Source organism: Drosophila novamexicana, unplaced genomic scaffold, assembly GCF_003285875.2.
Source record: "Drosophila novamexicana strain 15010-1031.04,08,12 unplaced genomic scaffold, DnovRS2.1 tig00000739-arrow-arrow-pilon, whole genome shotgun sequence".
Classification (NCBI taxonomy): Eukaryota; Metazoa; Arthropoda; class Insecta; order Diptera; family Drosophilidae; genus Drosophila; species Drosophila novamexicana.
The window spans coordinates 1,119,057-1,134,700 of NW_020824819.1; the positions used below are offsets into that span (position 1 = coordinate 1,119,057).

Consider the following 15,644-nt stretch of genomic DNA (forward strand, 5'->3'; position numbering starts at 1 on the left):
TGTATACGAAATGCTTTATTATCAATTTTGTTTAATGTTTCTTTTAGCAAAGGTTTGGGAGTACATTTTTCGCGATATCTTGTTGATGTTTTGCATATTTTAGCCTTTTGCAACAATATGACACACTGCACATAATCATTTGACTCACATATGTATTGTATGTATAAAAGATTTAAGTAAGTAGCTAGCATATTGTACTATATAGAGCTATATAATATTTAAATCGAAGAAGTTGGCCATTTTTTTTTTCATTCAATAAACAAAACTAGTTTATATATTTATGTTTGCCGGTCTGGATGTATGCATGTGTATGTAGTATGTTAAAAACATGGGTCAACCTAATAACACCTTGCTTGCATTCAAAACAATCAAACGCACTTCAAAAACAAATAAAATATAATTACAACAATGAAACCCGTTCGACTGGTTTTAAGCGCAAGCAAGGCGAAAAATCGTGGTTTAAAAAAAATAAACTAAAAAAGCAAAACAAAAAAGACAAAGGTAACGCCCACTGTATGCTGCAGGACACCTCATAACGCGCCCGGCTTCAGGGAAAACGATAGCTTTGGTCTTGAATTATTTTTGCCCAATATGACCTTTTGCTCTTCCTTGACGCGTTTCTCCTGCTCTTTGCGCATACGTTGACGCTCCTCATCCATCAGACGCTGTTCCTCAATGATAGCTAAACGTTCTTCGGCCTGTTTAGATAGATTTAAGATTTCATTAAAGACAATAAAAGAATAATCGTAAGCTATTTTGTCTTACCAATTTTCTTTGCGCCTCTTCGATTTTGCGATTATTTTCGGCCAAAATTTCTTCGAGCTCTTCGCGTTTTTGCTTTTCCTCCTCCTATAAAACCCAAATAAAATGGCGTATTAATAATTCAGATTTAAGGCTTCACGAAATGCTTAAGTCTAGTTATATTTATAAAGAAACGGTTTCTTTAACATCGGTGACGCAAACTTTGCGGCGACTTTGGACGCGTTTTTATCAGCTTTTTTTGTTTTTTTTTTTTAATTTTCGATGGGCTGCATAAATATGTATTAAATATCTAATTTAATGTTTTACAATAAGTTACATAGAAGATATTGGTAGAAAGTAAAAAACATTTAGTAGTGTCTAAAAAAAAAAGTTTAAATAAGAGTTGGTATTTTTTGCGAATTTAATTTTTAACAATAAGAGCACACAACATTAACAAATGTACTTTAACTTGATTTTTTTTTTTAAATATGATATTCTTTTTTGTTTTTTATTTTTGATTTTTTTTTTTTTTTTTTTTATTTTGTTTTTGTTTTGTTTTGTTGCTACTTACTATTGAAATAGTTCATTTTTCCAGTTTAATGGCTAAATCATTTTGTTAATTTTTGGCTTTGCTGCGAATTTGCATTTTGATTTACGGTATTCAGCTACATAGTTGTTTAATCAGAATTACATTACATATTGTGTTTAGAAAACAAATAAAAAAGCGTTTCGATAAACGATAAATGTTTGAAGAACAAACATACATAAAATTAACATTTTGGCACGACAACAACAACAAGTACAGTCATACCCATTGACAAATGGTTTATCCGGCTTATGAGTTACGATAACAATCTTAAGTCTGATCAGCTTTGGTGTTCCTATGACGAATGTTCCTAGAGGGAGAGCTTAGAGTCCTTAGAGTCTATTTTTTTGATATTGTTTATGCTTTTCGTTGCATTTAAACAATTATTGTTCACACTTTAAGACACTTCAGTTCGTTAATCCATTTTGTTGTTTCACACGTTTCGTATGCTTAAGGAACTCACTCACCCGTTTATTGGTATGGATAGGCCCCCTTACGGGATCTTTTGAGGCTTTTGGCATGCTGCGTACAGTTGGAACTAAGCTAAGCTATGCTAAGCCCGCCCCAAAGCTTGGCCAATCTGTACTGGCTAACGGTACTAACTTTACGACTAGACAACTTTACGTACAGATATATGTACGTGATACGTATGTATGTGTGTGGTACATCTTGAATGTCTCCTAGAAAGCTGTTGCTCTCATCCGTGTGGCCGAATTCTCTTCAAAGCTGGGTCCGGCTTAGGTTCGGGTGTGGGGCGGGTCGACATATACAGTTATGTATATGTACAAATTTACATGTTTTTATTACGTTCTGCTTGTTTGTTGTGATTGTGGTTCCCTCGCACACGCGTCAAATACACACACACACACCTAAACACACGCGCGCACACCCACACACGCATTCGATAAAGAAGCATTATCGCGCATTATGTAAGAACAACAACAACGAGTTACAGAAACCAATCAAAATAAAATTGAACTGATAGATGAAGCTAATGCAAGTAATGCAAAAATAGAATTATGCACTTTTGAGACGTCAAAAACTGCAAGACACATTTTTTGGCTTTAGGGAAAAATTTCTTTTTTTTTTTTTGTAGAAAAAATAAATAATAATTACAAAAATTATTTGGCAAGAGGAAATAGGCGAACTGTGCAGCGACGTGGCCAGAGGCTCAGCGTGTTTGTGTATGGATGTGTGTTGCGGCTATGAACCGAAAAATTACCAGTTAGCAGACATGAGAGAAGGTTAGTAGTTAACAGTGCAATGTGGGTTAGCCATGTTCTTGATTCAAGTAGAATATGGAAGTTCACATAGAGTCAGCTTAAGGTTAGCCGAAGTTTCTTCAGTTTTATTGGTAATTTAGCATTCTATGAAGTAAATTCAATAGTCAAAATAGAGCAAGAACATGGCTGTGTTTTATGACGATTATTAAATGGAAATTAGTAAAACTCTTATACAAACACACACACACACACACACACCCAGGCACACTGATCCGTCAGAACCCGGCAATTGCAGTTGGTAATTGGAAACGTCGCTACACAATTTCGTATTGGGGTTTACAAGACGACTGTTTGCAACTGCTGTTTGTTTTGTACGTGTGCGTGTTTCGGTAGTAGTTGTCGGAGGCTGTATATTGTGCGTGTGGTAGTTTTGGTATTTGTGGTAGCAGCAGTCGTCCAGCGAAATCTGAATACGAGCACCTACCTCGCGACGGCGTTCTTCTTCGCGTATCTGTTCGCGCCGCCTCTCCAGCTCCAGCATCATATCACGTTCCATTTCCGCTTTGGCAGTGTCGACTCGTCGGTTCACCTCCTGTTCGATTTCATCGCGTCGCTTCTCGAGCTCCTCCTCGACACGCTTCTTAACTAGCATTTCGATTCGTTTGGCCGCCTGTTCTTCGATTGTTTTCTGCTCGGCTTCTTTTTGCCGCCGCTGCCGTTCCATTTCGGCCAGTCGTTCCACCTGCAGTAAATTTTGCTGCAAGTAAATTAGTTTAGTACGCAAACCGAAGTAATAAGCTAGTCAGAAAGTCGTTTACTTCATCCAGTTTCTTAAAGCGGCTGCGCTTGTGTCGGCTGCGTTGCGTCTCATGATCCGAGTACTGTTGGCTATCACTACTTGATGAGGTGGAGCGTTTGCGGGACTTTGAGTGCGAGTGCCGGTGATAGTCTCGCTCTGTGTGTGTGTGCAGGTGCGTGTGCGTGTGCCTGTCGCTGCGGTGCCTATCGCGCTCTCGCCGGCCGTGTTGGTTAATCTCTGTTGATTTGTCTCTATCCGTGCGACTGCTGCGTGTGCAGCTGCTGCGCTCGTGGTCCCGATCCCTGTCGCGGTTGTGTGACTTACTTTTGCTGCGTTTCTTGTGTTTGCTCTTGTGATGACGACGTTTCACCGAGGGACTGCGCGAACGTGAACCCATTATTGTAAATATATATACTATATGCTATATATATTTATTGAATCAACAAAACAATAGCCCTTTTTTTAAGTAAATTTATTGAATGCTTTGCTCAGTTTCTCACAACAAAATCAATCTACAGATGCCTTAAAAATAGTGTTGCATATCGTTAAAATGCCGTACTTTATCGACACCGCTTGCAGCACTGAAATTGTGGTATTTTTATGGACATCCGCAGCCGGTCCGATTCTTATCCATATTCAGTATAATTTCATGAAACTTGTCTATCATCACTTGGTTGTCCTTAAAGCCAACGATTTCCTTTGCCGCTTCTTTGGGCAGCCATTTTAGTTCCGTGTGCTCCTCGGAGAGAACGGCCTCTTGGTTTGGATTTCGAAGCTCTGCTAGCCAGTAGATAACAACCTTGGGCTTACCTTTGACCTCATAATTAAGTGTAAGAGGCTTATCACGATAGATAATCAAATCTTTTTCATCGTAGCTTTATAAACAAAAATAGTTATTATTGTGTTCATTTTTGTACTCTTGAGTACCTACCCGGCTTCTTCCTTTGTTTCCCGCAAGGCTGTAGTGAAGTCATCTTCGCCTGGATCCACGTGTCCCTTTGGCGCGCTCCAGTGGAAATCACCATATGAAGCTCTTAAGAGTAAATATTGAATTTCTCCACATAAGCGCCGAAAAAGGACAAATCCAGCAGCTCTCTTGCCCATTATTCTCGTAACCAATTAATAACTGAGTAGTGTTGCAGAGCGAGTGAAAATAACGTTCGGGAGTTACCTTCTTGGTATAAATTTGTTTCATATTTTCAGATGGTAAAAATTAATAAACAAAATCAAATAATATTTATGCTTTAAATTATAAATGTAAGATAAGGCTTTACCATTGCCATTTCCCTGACCAACAGACTAATTAGCATAAAATGTACCAAAAAATGAATTTAAGCCAATTTATTTGCACGGCTAACAACACTGGTTGACTATTTTACACTAGACTTGCTGCGCACGTTGTCTTTATTAAATAAGTTACATAAAAATATCAAAATTGTAAAAGAAATGTTTGCACTTCTGCGCCGTTTTGCGTGCGCATCCATCACAAACAGCAACAGGGCAAGTCTGGTGCGCTGTTATGCCTCCTTCACGCCAAGGGATGTGCTGCGCGAGACATCGGATGAGGCCGGTACGCTGCTCAGCCGCTTTGCCAAGCACATAGCCATAGAGCGCTACAAGTGTGAGGAGCACGTGCTGCCACCTACGGAGATACGCTACTCCGACTATTTTCCCATAACGGACGAACGATACTTTAAGCGCTCTGTAGAGAAGACGCCGGCCTCGCAGTTGCCAGCATTGATTATACACACCTCCAGCTATCGGCCCAATGCAGCGGCGCCTATGTATGCCATGGCATTAAACACGCTGGATGCGCATGCGGCAGCAATGCTAAAGCAGATGGACACAACTACTATGCTGGAGACACTCTACGCATTTTTGTTCCTCATGCCAAATTGGCTAAAGCGCACGGACTTCTATCACGCGGCCATGCGACGTCTTTCAGGGGAAGTGCCTAGCAGCAGAGAGCGGTTTATGCAAATCTGTTTCTACCTGGGCCTTCAGAAGCAGCAGCAGCAGAACGATTTGGAGACGCTGATCGCCACACAGCTCGGTGATCATTTACCCACCTTGAGCCCTCTGGATCTGGCCCTGATCAGCAATGCTGCCTACAAGACGTCTACGTTAGTGACAGGCGCCGTGCGTGAGGCTTATGAGGCCACCCTGGTGAATGCAATTTTGAATCTACGGTTTGGTCCGGACAACGCCGCAGATGATGCGCTGCTTATTTGCTACATCAAGGCATTGCGGCTCCAGCGGGTGCAGGATGAACGCATCTGTCAGCACCTGCAGGGCATCTGTTTGGAGCCTGCGCAGCTATTGAAACTGCAGCCACGGGGCTTAGCCCATATATTCGCGTACTTTGCCGAGATGCAATGGGATCAAGCGGAATGCATGCACGCACTTGTTGAACGTTTATTGCAGTTCAAGCCCAGTGAGCTGCGTGCCAAGGACTTGGCCACATTCCTGTGGAGCTGTGCACAGCTTAATTGCCCGTTGACTACCGCACAGCTTAGGCAACTGGAGGTGATTGCCTTGCGCAAACTAGATCAAGGCGAATATGATTACTTTGCCGACCAATTGGTTGACACTTGCCTCTCCCTGTGCATCATGGGCCATCACTCAAAGGTGCTCTTTGATGCGGCAGAGGAACTAAAGGCCATACAACGCCAACGTCAGCGAGCACAACCCAAAGTAGACAGCCGCTTGACTGTACTGCGATCCGCTGTGGCCATCGAGCAGCCCAGCTGGACGGATGTCAAAAGGGAGCAGGTCTTTAAGGAGCTAGCGCGTGCGCCGGGCTATTTGCTAAAGCAGCGCGACGATCTAACAGCTTATGCCAAGCAGCTGGCTGCAGATGCCGAAGTGGAAGGTGTCGACCTGGTCTGCCCCATTGCTGGCATCAATTTGCCCAGCTTGCGTGTCCAGACACTTGGCGAGCAGTCATGTATTTATTACATAGAGCTGCTTACGCCGCAACAGACGCTGAGATTCAGTCGAACGGCGACTTCTTTGTTAAGGTTAAAAAGAAGACTCTTGGAATCGCTGGGCCAGCGCGTTGTACTCGTGAGTATTGAATTTAAAGCTAGAGTTTTTAAAACCAACTAACGTATTCCAAACCTTGCAGCTTCATTCTGGTGACATGGCGTCCAATGCGCAGGCGCTGCATCATCTTTTGGAGCAAACAACAGTCGCCAAGAACGAGGCTGACCAGGCAGTGCATGGCCTCAACAATTGAAACGTGTGATATAGAGTCTACATGAATAGCTTTAATTAACAAGTTTTTAATGTAATTAATTTAGTAAAAATAACACTAAACGTAATGTTCAACATTTTATGTATAATACAAGGGGGCAAGTTTAATCCTCGGAAAATCAACGCTCATCTGATCGACTTGATCTTTGCTTTAAGCACAATATAGGCACCCAGCCGGAAAAGAAACATCATAGCGCACAGTGCTATTATATCTGTCCAGAACTTATCGCCAGACATAGTAATCTCCTCCAGAAACTTCTTTGGATATCTGCAAATCAAAAGATTATCAATAAATCCGTTTTAAGATTCATCAATTCAGCCAATTACCTATAGTGGCAGTAGGGCGCCTCGTTGCACTCCAGAACGCCACGGTCCAGTCCATAGATGGCAGCTATGAAGCCCTCAAGGCCATAGCGCAAATGGGATATGTTACTGCCCCACTTTAGGTAACTGGGCAGATCGCGCAGTGTGACGCCAAAGCCGGCAAACATCATCATGGGTATAGTCAGCACTGGAGCCAGGAAAGTGCCATTGACCACATCGAACCAGGCTCCAATCATAAGGCCAATGCTTTGGCCCACAAACACAATTAACAAACTGATAGAGAAGAACATCCAGAAGCGTACCCATTCCAAGGGCTGATAGCTCCACAAATAAATAATCACCGAAAACAGGAAAGTACTGACAAACTGCAAGTCAAATGAAATTGTTTTTTAATGCAGTTTTTGCTTAAATTAGGTGTGGAACCTACCGTTATAGGCAGGTCAACAAGCGTCATGGCAAAGTAGTACGCCTTGAGTGAGTACCAGCGATTAAAGTGCTCCTTGATTAAAATCGTCATCTCAATGGGAACTAAAATGAAAGGCGATAAATATATGATATTAAGGGGCATTCATATATATTAGGAAATATATAATATATTAATAAGAAATTCTTTGATTTATTAAGAAGAGTACCCCATATCTTTTTGTGGATATGACAGAGAGCAATTCAGACTTGGTATAAGATTAAGACTTAGTCCAGCGCTCTAACTTGTCTTGACTACGAATCATTTCTAAGGACTTCAGAACAAGCTGACTTGGAGCCTCACATATGCAAAAGCATATCAGCTAGCTGTCAAATGGCACTTACATGTCAGGACCGTCAACATCATGGTGGTCATCGAATGATGCATCAATATGGCAAACAGTAGATTGTAGTTGTCCAAAACTCGTGAGCCCTCTCTGCCCGCACGATCGTACATGGCGCCGTAGAGTACGGCCACAGCGATGTTGACTCCAATGCGAAGATGTGTCATTGTCGTATCTCGACGTGCCTTGATATAACCGCGTCGCAGCAGCACAGAGCACTGATTCGTAAAGCTGGTGTTCTCGAGGGAAACATTTTTGGAGCGCTTGGGTATGGGATACTTGTGGATGAGCGCCTCGGAGCGCAGCACGGCGCCCGGATTGTTGAACCAGGTCAGACAGCTGCCGTTCTCCGTGGCACTCTTGAGCGTATCGATCTTGTCGAAGCCGTACTCGCCGCAGGCCAGCTCAATAACTATTGAAAGTAGGGAAGGTAAATTGTTACCTTTAATAGGAGTTAGTCTTATGCGGCACTCACTGTAATCAGCTGGATTGTGGTACATGGGGCATGGCAGGTCCACCGATTGCAGGAATGGCACCAGCTTCTGGGTGCCGCCTTGGTAGACGCAGTTGCCCGCGGAGAGCACATATACCTGATCGAATATTTGGAATAACTTGGCAGTGGGCTGATGTATGGTACAAATGATGGTGCGACCCTGGGTTGTCAGTCGCTTTAACAACTCCAAGACTTTGGTGCAGGAACTGCTGTCCAAGCCGCTGTAAGGAGAAGAGATTAAAATGGGCTCCTCAGCTTCAAGAGGCTTAAACACTTACGTCGTCGGCTCGTCCAGAAACATCACAGTGGGATTATTAATCAACTCCATTGCAATGGATAGCCTCTTCTTCTGACCACCGGACAGGCGCATGGTCAGCGTCTGGTCGTGATCATAAAGACCGAGCAGCAACAGAATATCTTCAATCTAGGATAAGCATGCCGATCTTAGACGTAACTCTCATGGAAATACTTTGCCTGTAAACTCACTCTGCTTTCCTTCTCTTCGTAGCTGACATTCTCACCCAACTTGAGGTCGGCGGCTATGTGCATGTTCTCGCTAACCGTCAGCAAAGGTTGCAGTCGATCATCCTGTGTGATGTAGCAGGACATGCGTCGAAATGAGGCTGCATCGAAAATGCTTTCAATGAGGGATAATTCTTTTAGCTTAATATGTGCTACTCACGCAAATCGCGTCGTCGTCCATTGAGTCGTATGGAGCCATCCACGCCTGTCGTCTTGAAGCCGGATAAAGCGTCGAGCAATGTGGATTTGCCAGCTCCAGATGGTCCCATTATGGCAATCAGCTGGCTTCCCGGAAACTTGCCGCACACATTATGCAAGATCTCCTTTTCACCTGTTGGCAACAATTTTTGATAAATTTGGAATCATTTCATAACTAATCTTATGGTACAGATATCAATGTGCCTTGGTCAACGAACCGTCCAAACCGTAAAAAACTAGGAAGCTGATTTTACCGTAGTTACCTTATGTGAGAAAACTTATTTGCTTCCCATCCGATAGGCATCGAGCTTATGCTCAAAGATCTTTGTTCTAATTCACTTGAGTGGTGTTTCACACTTTTCGGATAATCAACAATTCCTTGGAGGAAATGGGGCTCAAGGACCAAGTCATAAAGGCAACTGGAGACGACGGTTCTGGTTCGAATCTTAAGCAAGCGTATGGGTATATTGTACTGTCTTAGCCGGATGCAAAAATGAATATTCATAAAACTAATAAACTATTTTCAAAATGTTTGAGGATCTAGGCTAAATACGCCTAATAACATATTAAAACTCACAGTTAATGCAATCATTAAGTCATATTAAAAGTCACAGTTAATGCATTCATTAAGTCGAACCACTTATTTGACAAACAATTAGATGGTGATTAAATTAATTGGAATCTTGACTTTAAATAGTCTGCTTGACTATTTTAATGGCCAATTTATATACTAGAACTAACTTATAAAACAATTAAAATTGTCGTTATTGCTGGGTTTGATTAAATGCAAAATCGCGACTTCGGACGATCCGACCAATGCCAGCATACTCTCTGCATTGAAGTCAATTTTTTATATTTAAAAGTTTTAGTTAGGACAACTTAATTAAATACTTTTGCAAATCGAAGGCCATCCACATTTCTAAAAGGCTTTCATTCTTTTACAAAAGATATTCGCGGGAAATTCTTGCATTCTCAACTATTCATTTTGGTATGTTTATTATTGAAAAGGGGTCAAAAAATTATTCACATCTATAAAGTTAAATTTGTTTTTTGCTATGGCGGAAAAAAAAACCCGAAACAATTACGCGAACGCATCATAATCATACTATAATCAAGTTACCAGGGACAAATTACCTTCGATATAAAAGTGAACGATTTCTACTTTCTTGGACTTTGATATTAAATAGCTTCGCTAGCGTATTGACAAAAAAAAGAAAACGTTCGCAAAAATGCGATAATGATATCTTAACTAAAACGAATGCCAAATGCCCTCTAAATGCGGCGACTAAGAGCAGCACGGAGAGCTAATTATAAAATGAAAATATATAGCTCACTCTATAGATACGAGCAATGAAATTATTATTATTATATCATTATCATTATTATTACTACTACTAAATAACAAATATTATAAATAATATTATTATTCGTTTCGTTGTAACATATTTATTTTCGAACTGATATGCTCTGCTCTCTTGGCAACTTTTGACAAATTGATATTAAGGCAGTGGCAGGGGCAGGGGCAAGGGCGTCTTATCTAATCAATATGGGAAACAAAGAGCTGTTAAAAACCAGCTAACTGGTAGTTACTCGCATGTTTATAAAGCCTTCAAGAGACATGTGCCTAGGTAAGTCTGCTTGTTCCAGCTGCTTCGATGCGAGCATTATATTGATCAAAAAGTAGCCGCTGCTTCGCTAAGATTCATAAAACTTAAGGCCTTTTTATTTTGGCAATCTTATCGGGGCATGTTTGCACTTATATGGCCGAGTACATATCGAAGCAGCCGCAGCTGATCGTAAAAGTCTTACTCACCTCGATTGAAGCCCAATTTGACGGTCAGCGACAGCTCCTTGAACTCAATGTCCACGGGCTCGCGTGCCGGCAAATTGGACAACGCGTCCGTATTAAAATGTACGTCCTCCTCGCCCTCAGCCTCGGCCACTGGCTCCAACGCCGCCTGCGGCTTGGCGGCGGCCACAACTGGAGCGGCAGTGGGCGTGCTGCTGGTCTGTCCGTTCCGCCAGCTGTTGGCGCTCGTCATGGGCACTGTGGTGGCATTATAGACACCGCGTCCCGCCTTTGATGTGCTGCTCTCGCCAATCTCAATGCCCAGTCCGATGCCGGCGGTGCCGCCATCGTTGAAAAACTGCTCCCGCGCCGATAGCATTATTTTCGATCAGCTATAAAGAATTGAATGACATTTTTGCGGATCAATTACGTGAAAGGAAAGCGAATTTTTTCAGTCTGTCTTAATTTTAAATATAAGCTGATATTATTCATGTTATATAAGCTAAAAGTAACTCTTCTATAAAGACCATATATATATCTCTCTGTCATAAACTTTCAAAATGTGTAAAAATGCATTCAATGATTAATTACCAGTTGCCAGTTATGAATAGTTATAAATATGGCTAAGTAATTGAAATAGTGGGGAAAACTTGGACCTAGATTTGCCGTATAGGTTTTTTATTTCGAAATTATGGCATGTTTCAGGGTTCTATTCGACGGTGTTTTCGACAACTGATTCATATTTAAGGTTTAGTTCATTGTGCAAATAACACAATTACTTAAATATTTAGGTCAAGCTGTAAACTAAATTAGTAAATCAGTTTTCAAAATAATAAAACTGCTTTATGAAGTATTTCATAAGCATTCAATTGATGCATAATCAATTATGTATGGTAGAAAGCACACTTTTTCTAAGTTCAAATTTCTTTAGAGTATTTACATTTTTTATGATTTATTTTAATCTTCCATTAAACTTTGCATGGTGTGCAGCAGTGGAGCACTTAGCACAAGTAACTTTAACATAATGCTGGGATTTTATCAAATATTAGAGCTATTTTATTTTTTGTCTTCATATGAAAGTCGTATCGCACTATCGCACCAAGATGCAATGTGTTTAGTTCGTACGACGCTTGATTGATTTTAGAATGATGCAACGGGCGTCATGCATCAGGGAATTGTGCCACATTTTATTGGGGCAAGCAGCTAGCAGCTGCAAATGAAATTGCCAACTTGGCCAAACGGGTTTGACTGCGTGCCATAGTGCACTTTGATCGAACTGCGACGATGAGCATGGCTCCAACACGTGTGTCCAGCATTGTGAATGACTACTGTAGCTCGCTTACCTTTGCACCTGTTAATTGTCAATTTGGCGAAGCGTGCCACCCACTGCAGGTGTCCCGGAGCTTGAGCTGGAGCAAAAGCCACAGCGAAAGGGGTTTATGTTTATATTTAAATATTTAGTCGCGTATTTGTTTTTGTCACTTAAATACGCAAATGCCGATTGCAGTTGACGTCAAAATTATTCATAATATTTATTTGTTGTTTGTCAAGCTAACAAATCAAAGTGCAACCACAACTGTCACATGAAATTGAATTACTAAAGTTAAAAATCACTTATATTTGAATTAAGTTAATATGCTTATCTATTACACAAACATTTGCCAGAGGGTGTGTTCATGTACCCTACTACAACTATTTTTACACACCTTACTTTAAATGACTCTTAAGCCTGGCCTTCAAATATTTTATTTCAACTGAACTTTAAACTGGATAAGTTGATAGGAAATATTTAAAAATAGTTCTCTAAAGTTGAAATATTCTCCAATTTCAATACGTAAATATAATTTATTGACTAATTTAATAGTTCTATTAGGAACCAAAGTTCAAACCCAAGCCTGGGGTCATTGCTTTGAGCCGGGCTTTATATAATGAACTAACATATATCATATTAACAGCTACAACTGGTTGCTTTTTGAGTCTATAATTTCGTGCTAACTGTTTAAATGCACGTCGGATTTGAGTACATAAGAAATTGCAATTATCTGAAACAACCTCAATAAAATATTTAATATTTATATAAGTAATTGCAGCGCGCATTTTACTCCACTTTTCAGCACTTCTATATGTATACATACAAATATATAATTATTATTATTTTTTTTTTGTTATTAACAAACAGCTTCATTCAAATGTATATTAATTAAATAGAAAATATATTCCGTAAGATCAAGGTACAGCTGACAGAAGCAAAGCACAATTCATAGCAATAAGTATGCAGAATTGTAATTGTAGAAAAATCGTTCTGTGCCTATGTATAGTATAGTACAGGCACACGCATATATATATTTGTACACATATTTAAATATGTAATGGCATTAATCAAAACAACAAAAGCATTGTTTCAGTGCACACATTAATAAATGCTTATTGTAGGTTTGTAAATATATATGTATAAAATAAACACAAGAAATGCAATCGTCGTCGCCTTGTGACGAAGTATTTGCAATGTGTCATCTTTAACCCGCAGTCGGACACCTTATCTGCGCATCATCTGTCTCTCCATTTGAATGCGTTACATGTAAATCATGTAAATTTCATCTCACATATGGAAGGTGTCAAGTCGATAGCTCGCAGGGAAGAGGCACAGGAGCCTATCTATCATCCATCAGGTCTATTTACCTATCACTAATGGGCATTGCACTTGAACTACTTTCAGCGAAAACAGTTTCACAGCCGGTGTCAATGCCCTTTCTATACACATATATATATATATATATAGTATAGCTTACTGAAGGGCTAGACTAAAACTACGCCATTTGTGTGTGACGTGCAGGTTGAGTCTTTATCAGCAAAATTTCAATATTGATTGACACTTGTTGTCTTCTGTTTGCAGTTGTCTCTTATTGTTTGCATGCAAAAATTTTCGAAATCCGAAAATCTTTCATTTGTTGTCGTAATAGTTCGGTAATCCAGAGAGAGAAAAAACCTGTCTCAGAGTCACGCATATCGGCACAGTTTGCTTCGCAAAAATGTCGTGATTCAAACTTTGTCATTTATTTATGCTAAAGTATCAATAAAAATATATATATGTATGTATATTTGTTAAGGCAAAGTTTTGTTTTTGGAGTCTTTCGGAAAATATGCTCAAATATTATGAATTGTTATACACACATTGCACATGTGCTCTATGTACGTGCCATGTATCTGATTATGATGTTGTATGTATTGGCTAGTATTCTTTGCTCGCAAGGAAACCGGTTCAGAGAGTCCACGGCGCAGTTCTAGAGCAGGAGCATCATCTGCCAAGCCCGAAGCTCAGCACTTTTTGAGAGCAACAGAATCAAGAGCAGAACGACAGCTGCTTCCGTTTGGGAATCAGAATCAGAGCAAACCACGAAGCATTGATCAAATCTTGAATCTTAATTTGTTTTACATTCTTAAATATGCTTAACAATGTGATCATTTAATAATGGTAGCTGCTCTAAAAATGCAAATATTTTAAAAAATTGCTGAAAGGTTAATATACTCTTGGCAATGTGTAATCGAAACTAATCTTTGTGTTACGCCTTGACAGTTAATTATTGATTGAATTGTTCAGAATGAATTGGTTGTTATACCGAGCAAGAAGATCTTTGAGATAGATTATTTACAGAAAGACTCAATGTCTAGAATAAATGCAGAAGCTGGCCCATAAATATGCATAATCGAATTCGGTGATCATTATTGCAATAATTATAAACTGTTTACAAGACACTTTTTTAATCATCTAGTTACACTTTATTTTTGCGAACTATGCAGAAAGATAACTAGCTACAATGTAGAAATATTTATATAAATATATGCTTATATATAAATATATATGTTAAGATTTTAATTTTTCCACAATTCCAAATAAAATAATATAGTTATTTATTCATTTTTAATGAATTTATTTACTTTGTTTTGCTATTTAATTTTATAATAATTTAAATTTTGTTCATTTTGCTTTGCATCAGCTTTAAAGTTTTTTATAATTATTGTATTTTATTAGTTTTTTTTATTTATTACATTCTTTTTAATGATCTTTTTTTTTGTATTTTGCCAAAACACAAACGAGTCTACTTCGGTTTCACTATTCATTCCTAATTAAAATTAGATCCACATACGCGTCAGAACAATTAAATTGTTTGATTTTTGGGTTTCTTCGTCATATAATACTACTTATTTGGCGTTGTTTTGCCGTAAGGCTTCACTTTAATTAATTTTTTTGCACACAGAGTTTTAGTTCCTGGTCTTGTGTTAATTTGTAGATACAAGAGTTTCGTCATTTGCCTTACCCGTGCTTGAACGATCGCAATTAATAAATGATATTTTGCACGTCGCTGGGTATATGATATTTACGGTCTTTATATTAATTTTTCGCGCTCTATGCAAACCGCGTAACAACGTCTTCGATGTGACATCGGCGACTGGCGGCCAGCAAACAAATAATAATCCCAGCTAGCGCTGGCGATTCCCTCAGAAATCCAGTAGAGTCAGCCCCAGCCGGTTGGCGAGGCCGACACCGAGACAGAGACCGAGTCCGAGACCGAGACCGAGACGAAGACGGAGACGCAGACTGAGACTCATACAAAGACACGATCGAGCGACTCAGCTGTTGTGCGCGGGTGTGTGTGTGTGTGTGAGTGTGAGTATCTATGTGCACGTGCGTGTGTATCTGTGTGCAATGCAAGCTTTATCACAACGCTAAAACGAAGTCCGTTCGGCTCTTGGCTTTTATTAACGTACTTTTTGTTCACATCGGCTATTAATGTTTCACCGCTGTTATATTGTAGTTTTCCTTCATTGATAACAGCTCACACCTACAGCTACGAACACCTTTCAGCTTACCTGAGGCAGCTGATTGACTTTTTGGTAGTTGGCGCGATC

At 39.9% G+C, this 15,644-nt stretch overlaps 4 protein-coding genes across 6 annotated transcripts; 1 reads left to right on the top strand and 3 right to left on the bottom strand.

Moving 5' to 3' along the window:
* LOC115763588 (UPF0430 protein CG31712) lies at nt 1–3,762 on the bottom strand. Of its 2 annotated transcripts, XM_030706210.1 has the most exons (4): nt 3,369–3,762; nt 3,035–3,307; nt 766–849; nt 1–698 (listed from the first exon to the last, which is right to left on the bottom strand). In XM_030706210.1, the coding sequence occupies exons 1-4, from the start codon at nt 3,744–3,746 to the stop codon at nt 531–533; spliced, it is 903 nt and encodes a 300-aa protein (XP_030562070.1). In that variant the 5' UTR covers nt 3,747–3,762; the 3' UTR covers nt 1–530. The 2 variants fall into 2 exon arrangements, with proteins under 2 accessions (XP_030562070.1, XP_030562069.1); XM_030706209.1 differs by lacking the exons at nt 1–698; nt 766–849 and having other exon boundaries at nt 1,313–3,307.
* A 165-nt stretch (nt 3,763–3,927) lies between these two features.
* LOC115763589 (bis(5'-nucleosyl)-tetraphosphatase [asymmetrical]) lies at nt 3,928–4,498 on the bottom strand. Its single transcript, XM_030706211.1, has 2 exons — nt 4,281–4,498; nt 3,928–4,224 (listed from the first exon to the last, which is right to left on the bottom strand). The coding sequence occupies exons 1-2, from the start codon at nt 4,451–4,453 to the stop codon at nt 3,948–3,950; spliced, it is 450 nt and encodes a 149-aa protein (XP_030562071.1). The 5' UTR covers nt 4,454–4,498; the 3' UTR covers nt 3,928–3,947.
* Nucleotides 4,499–4,707: 209 nt separating this feature from the next.
* On the top strand, nt 4,708–6,606 carry LOC115763587. The gene is made up of 2 exons (XM_030706208.1): nt 4,708–6,415; nt 6,477–6,606. The coding sequence occupies exons 1-2, from the start codon at nt 4,796–4,798 to the stop codon at nt 6,585–6,587; spliced, it is 1,731 nt and encodes a 576-aa protein (XP_030562068.1). The 5' UTR covers nt 4,708–4,795; the 3' UTR covers nt 6,588–6,606.
* Nucleotides 6,607–6,718: 112 nt separating this feature from the next.
* LOC115763586 (ATP-binding cassette sub-family G member 4) lies at nt 6,719–15,176 on the bottom strand. 2 transcript variants are annotated; one of them, XM_030706205.1, is made up of 10 exons: nt 15,053–15,176; nt 10,761–11,128; nt 8,910–9,080; nt 8,714–8,850; nt 8,506–8,651; nt 8,210–8,448; nt 7,736–8,146; nt 7,356–7,456; nt 6,932–7,293; nt 6,731–6,872 (listed from the first exon to the last, which is right to left on the bottom strand). In XM_030706205.1, the coding sequence occupies exons 2-10, from the start codon at nt 11,113–11,115 to the stop codon at nt 6,731–6,733; spliced, it is 2,064 nt and encodes a 687-aa protein (XP_030562065.1). In that variant the 5' UTR covers nt 11,116–11,128; nt 15,053–15,176. The 2 variants fall into 2 exon arrangements, with proteins under 2 accessions (XP_030562066.1, XP_030562065.1); XM_030706206.1 differs by lacking the exon at nt 15,053–15,176 and having other exon boundaries at nt 6,719–6,872; nt 10,761–11,115.
* Between the last annotated feature and the right edge of the window lie 468 nt (nt 15,177–15,644).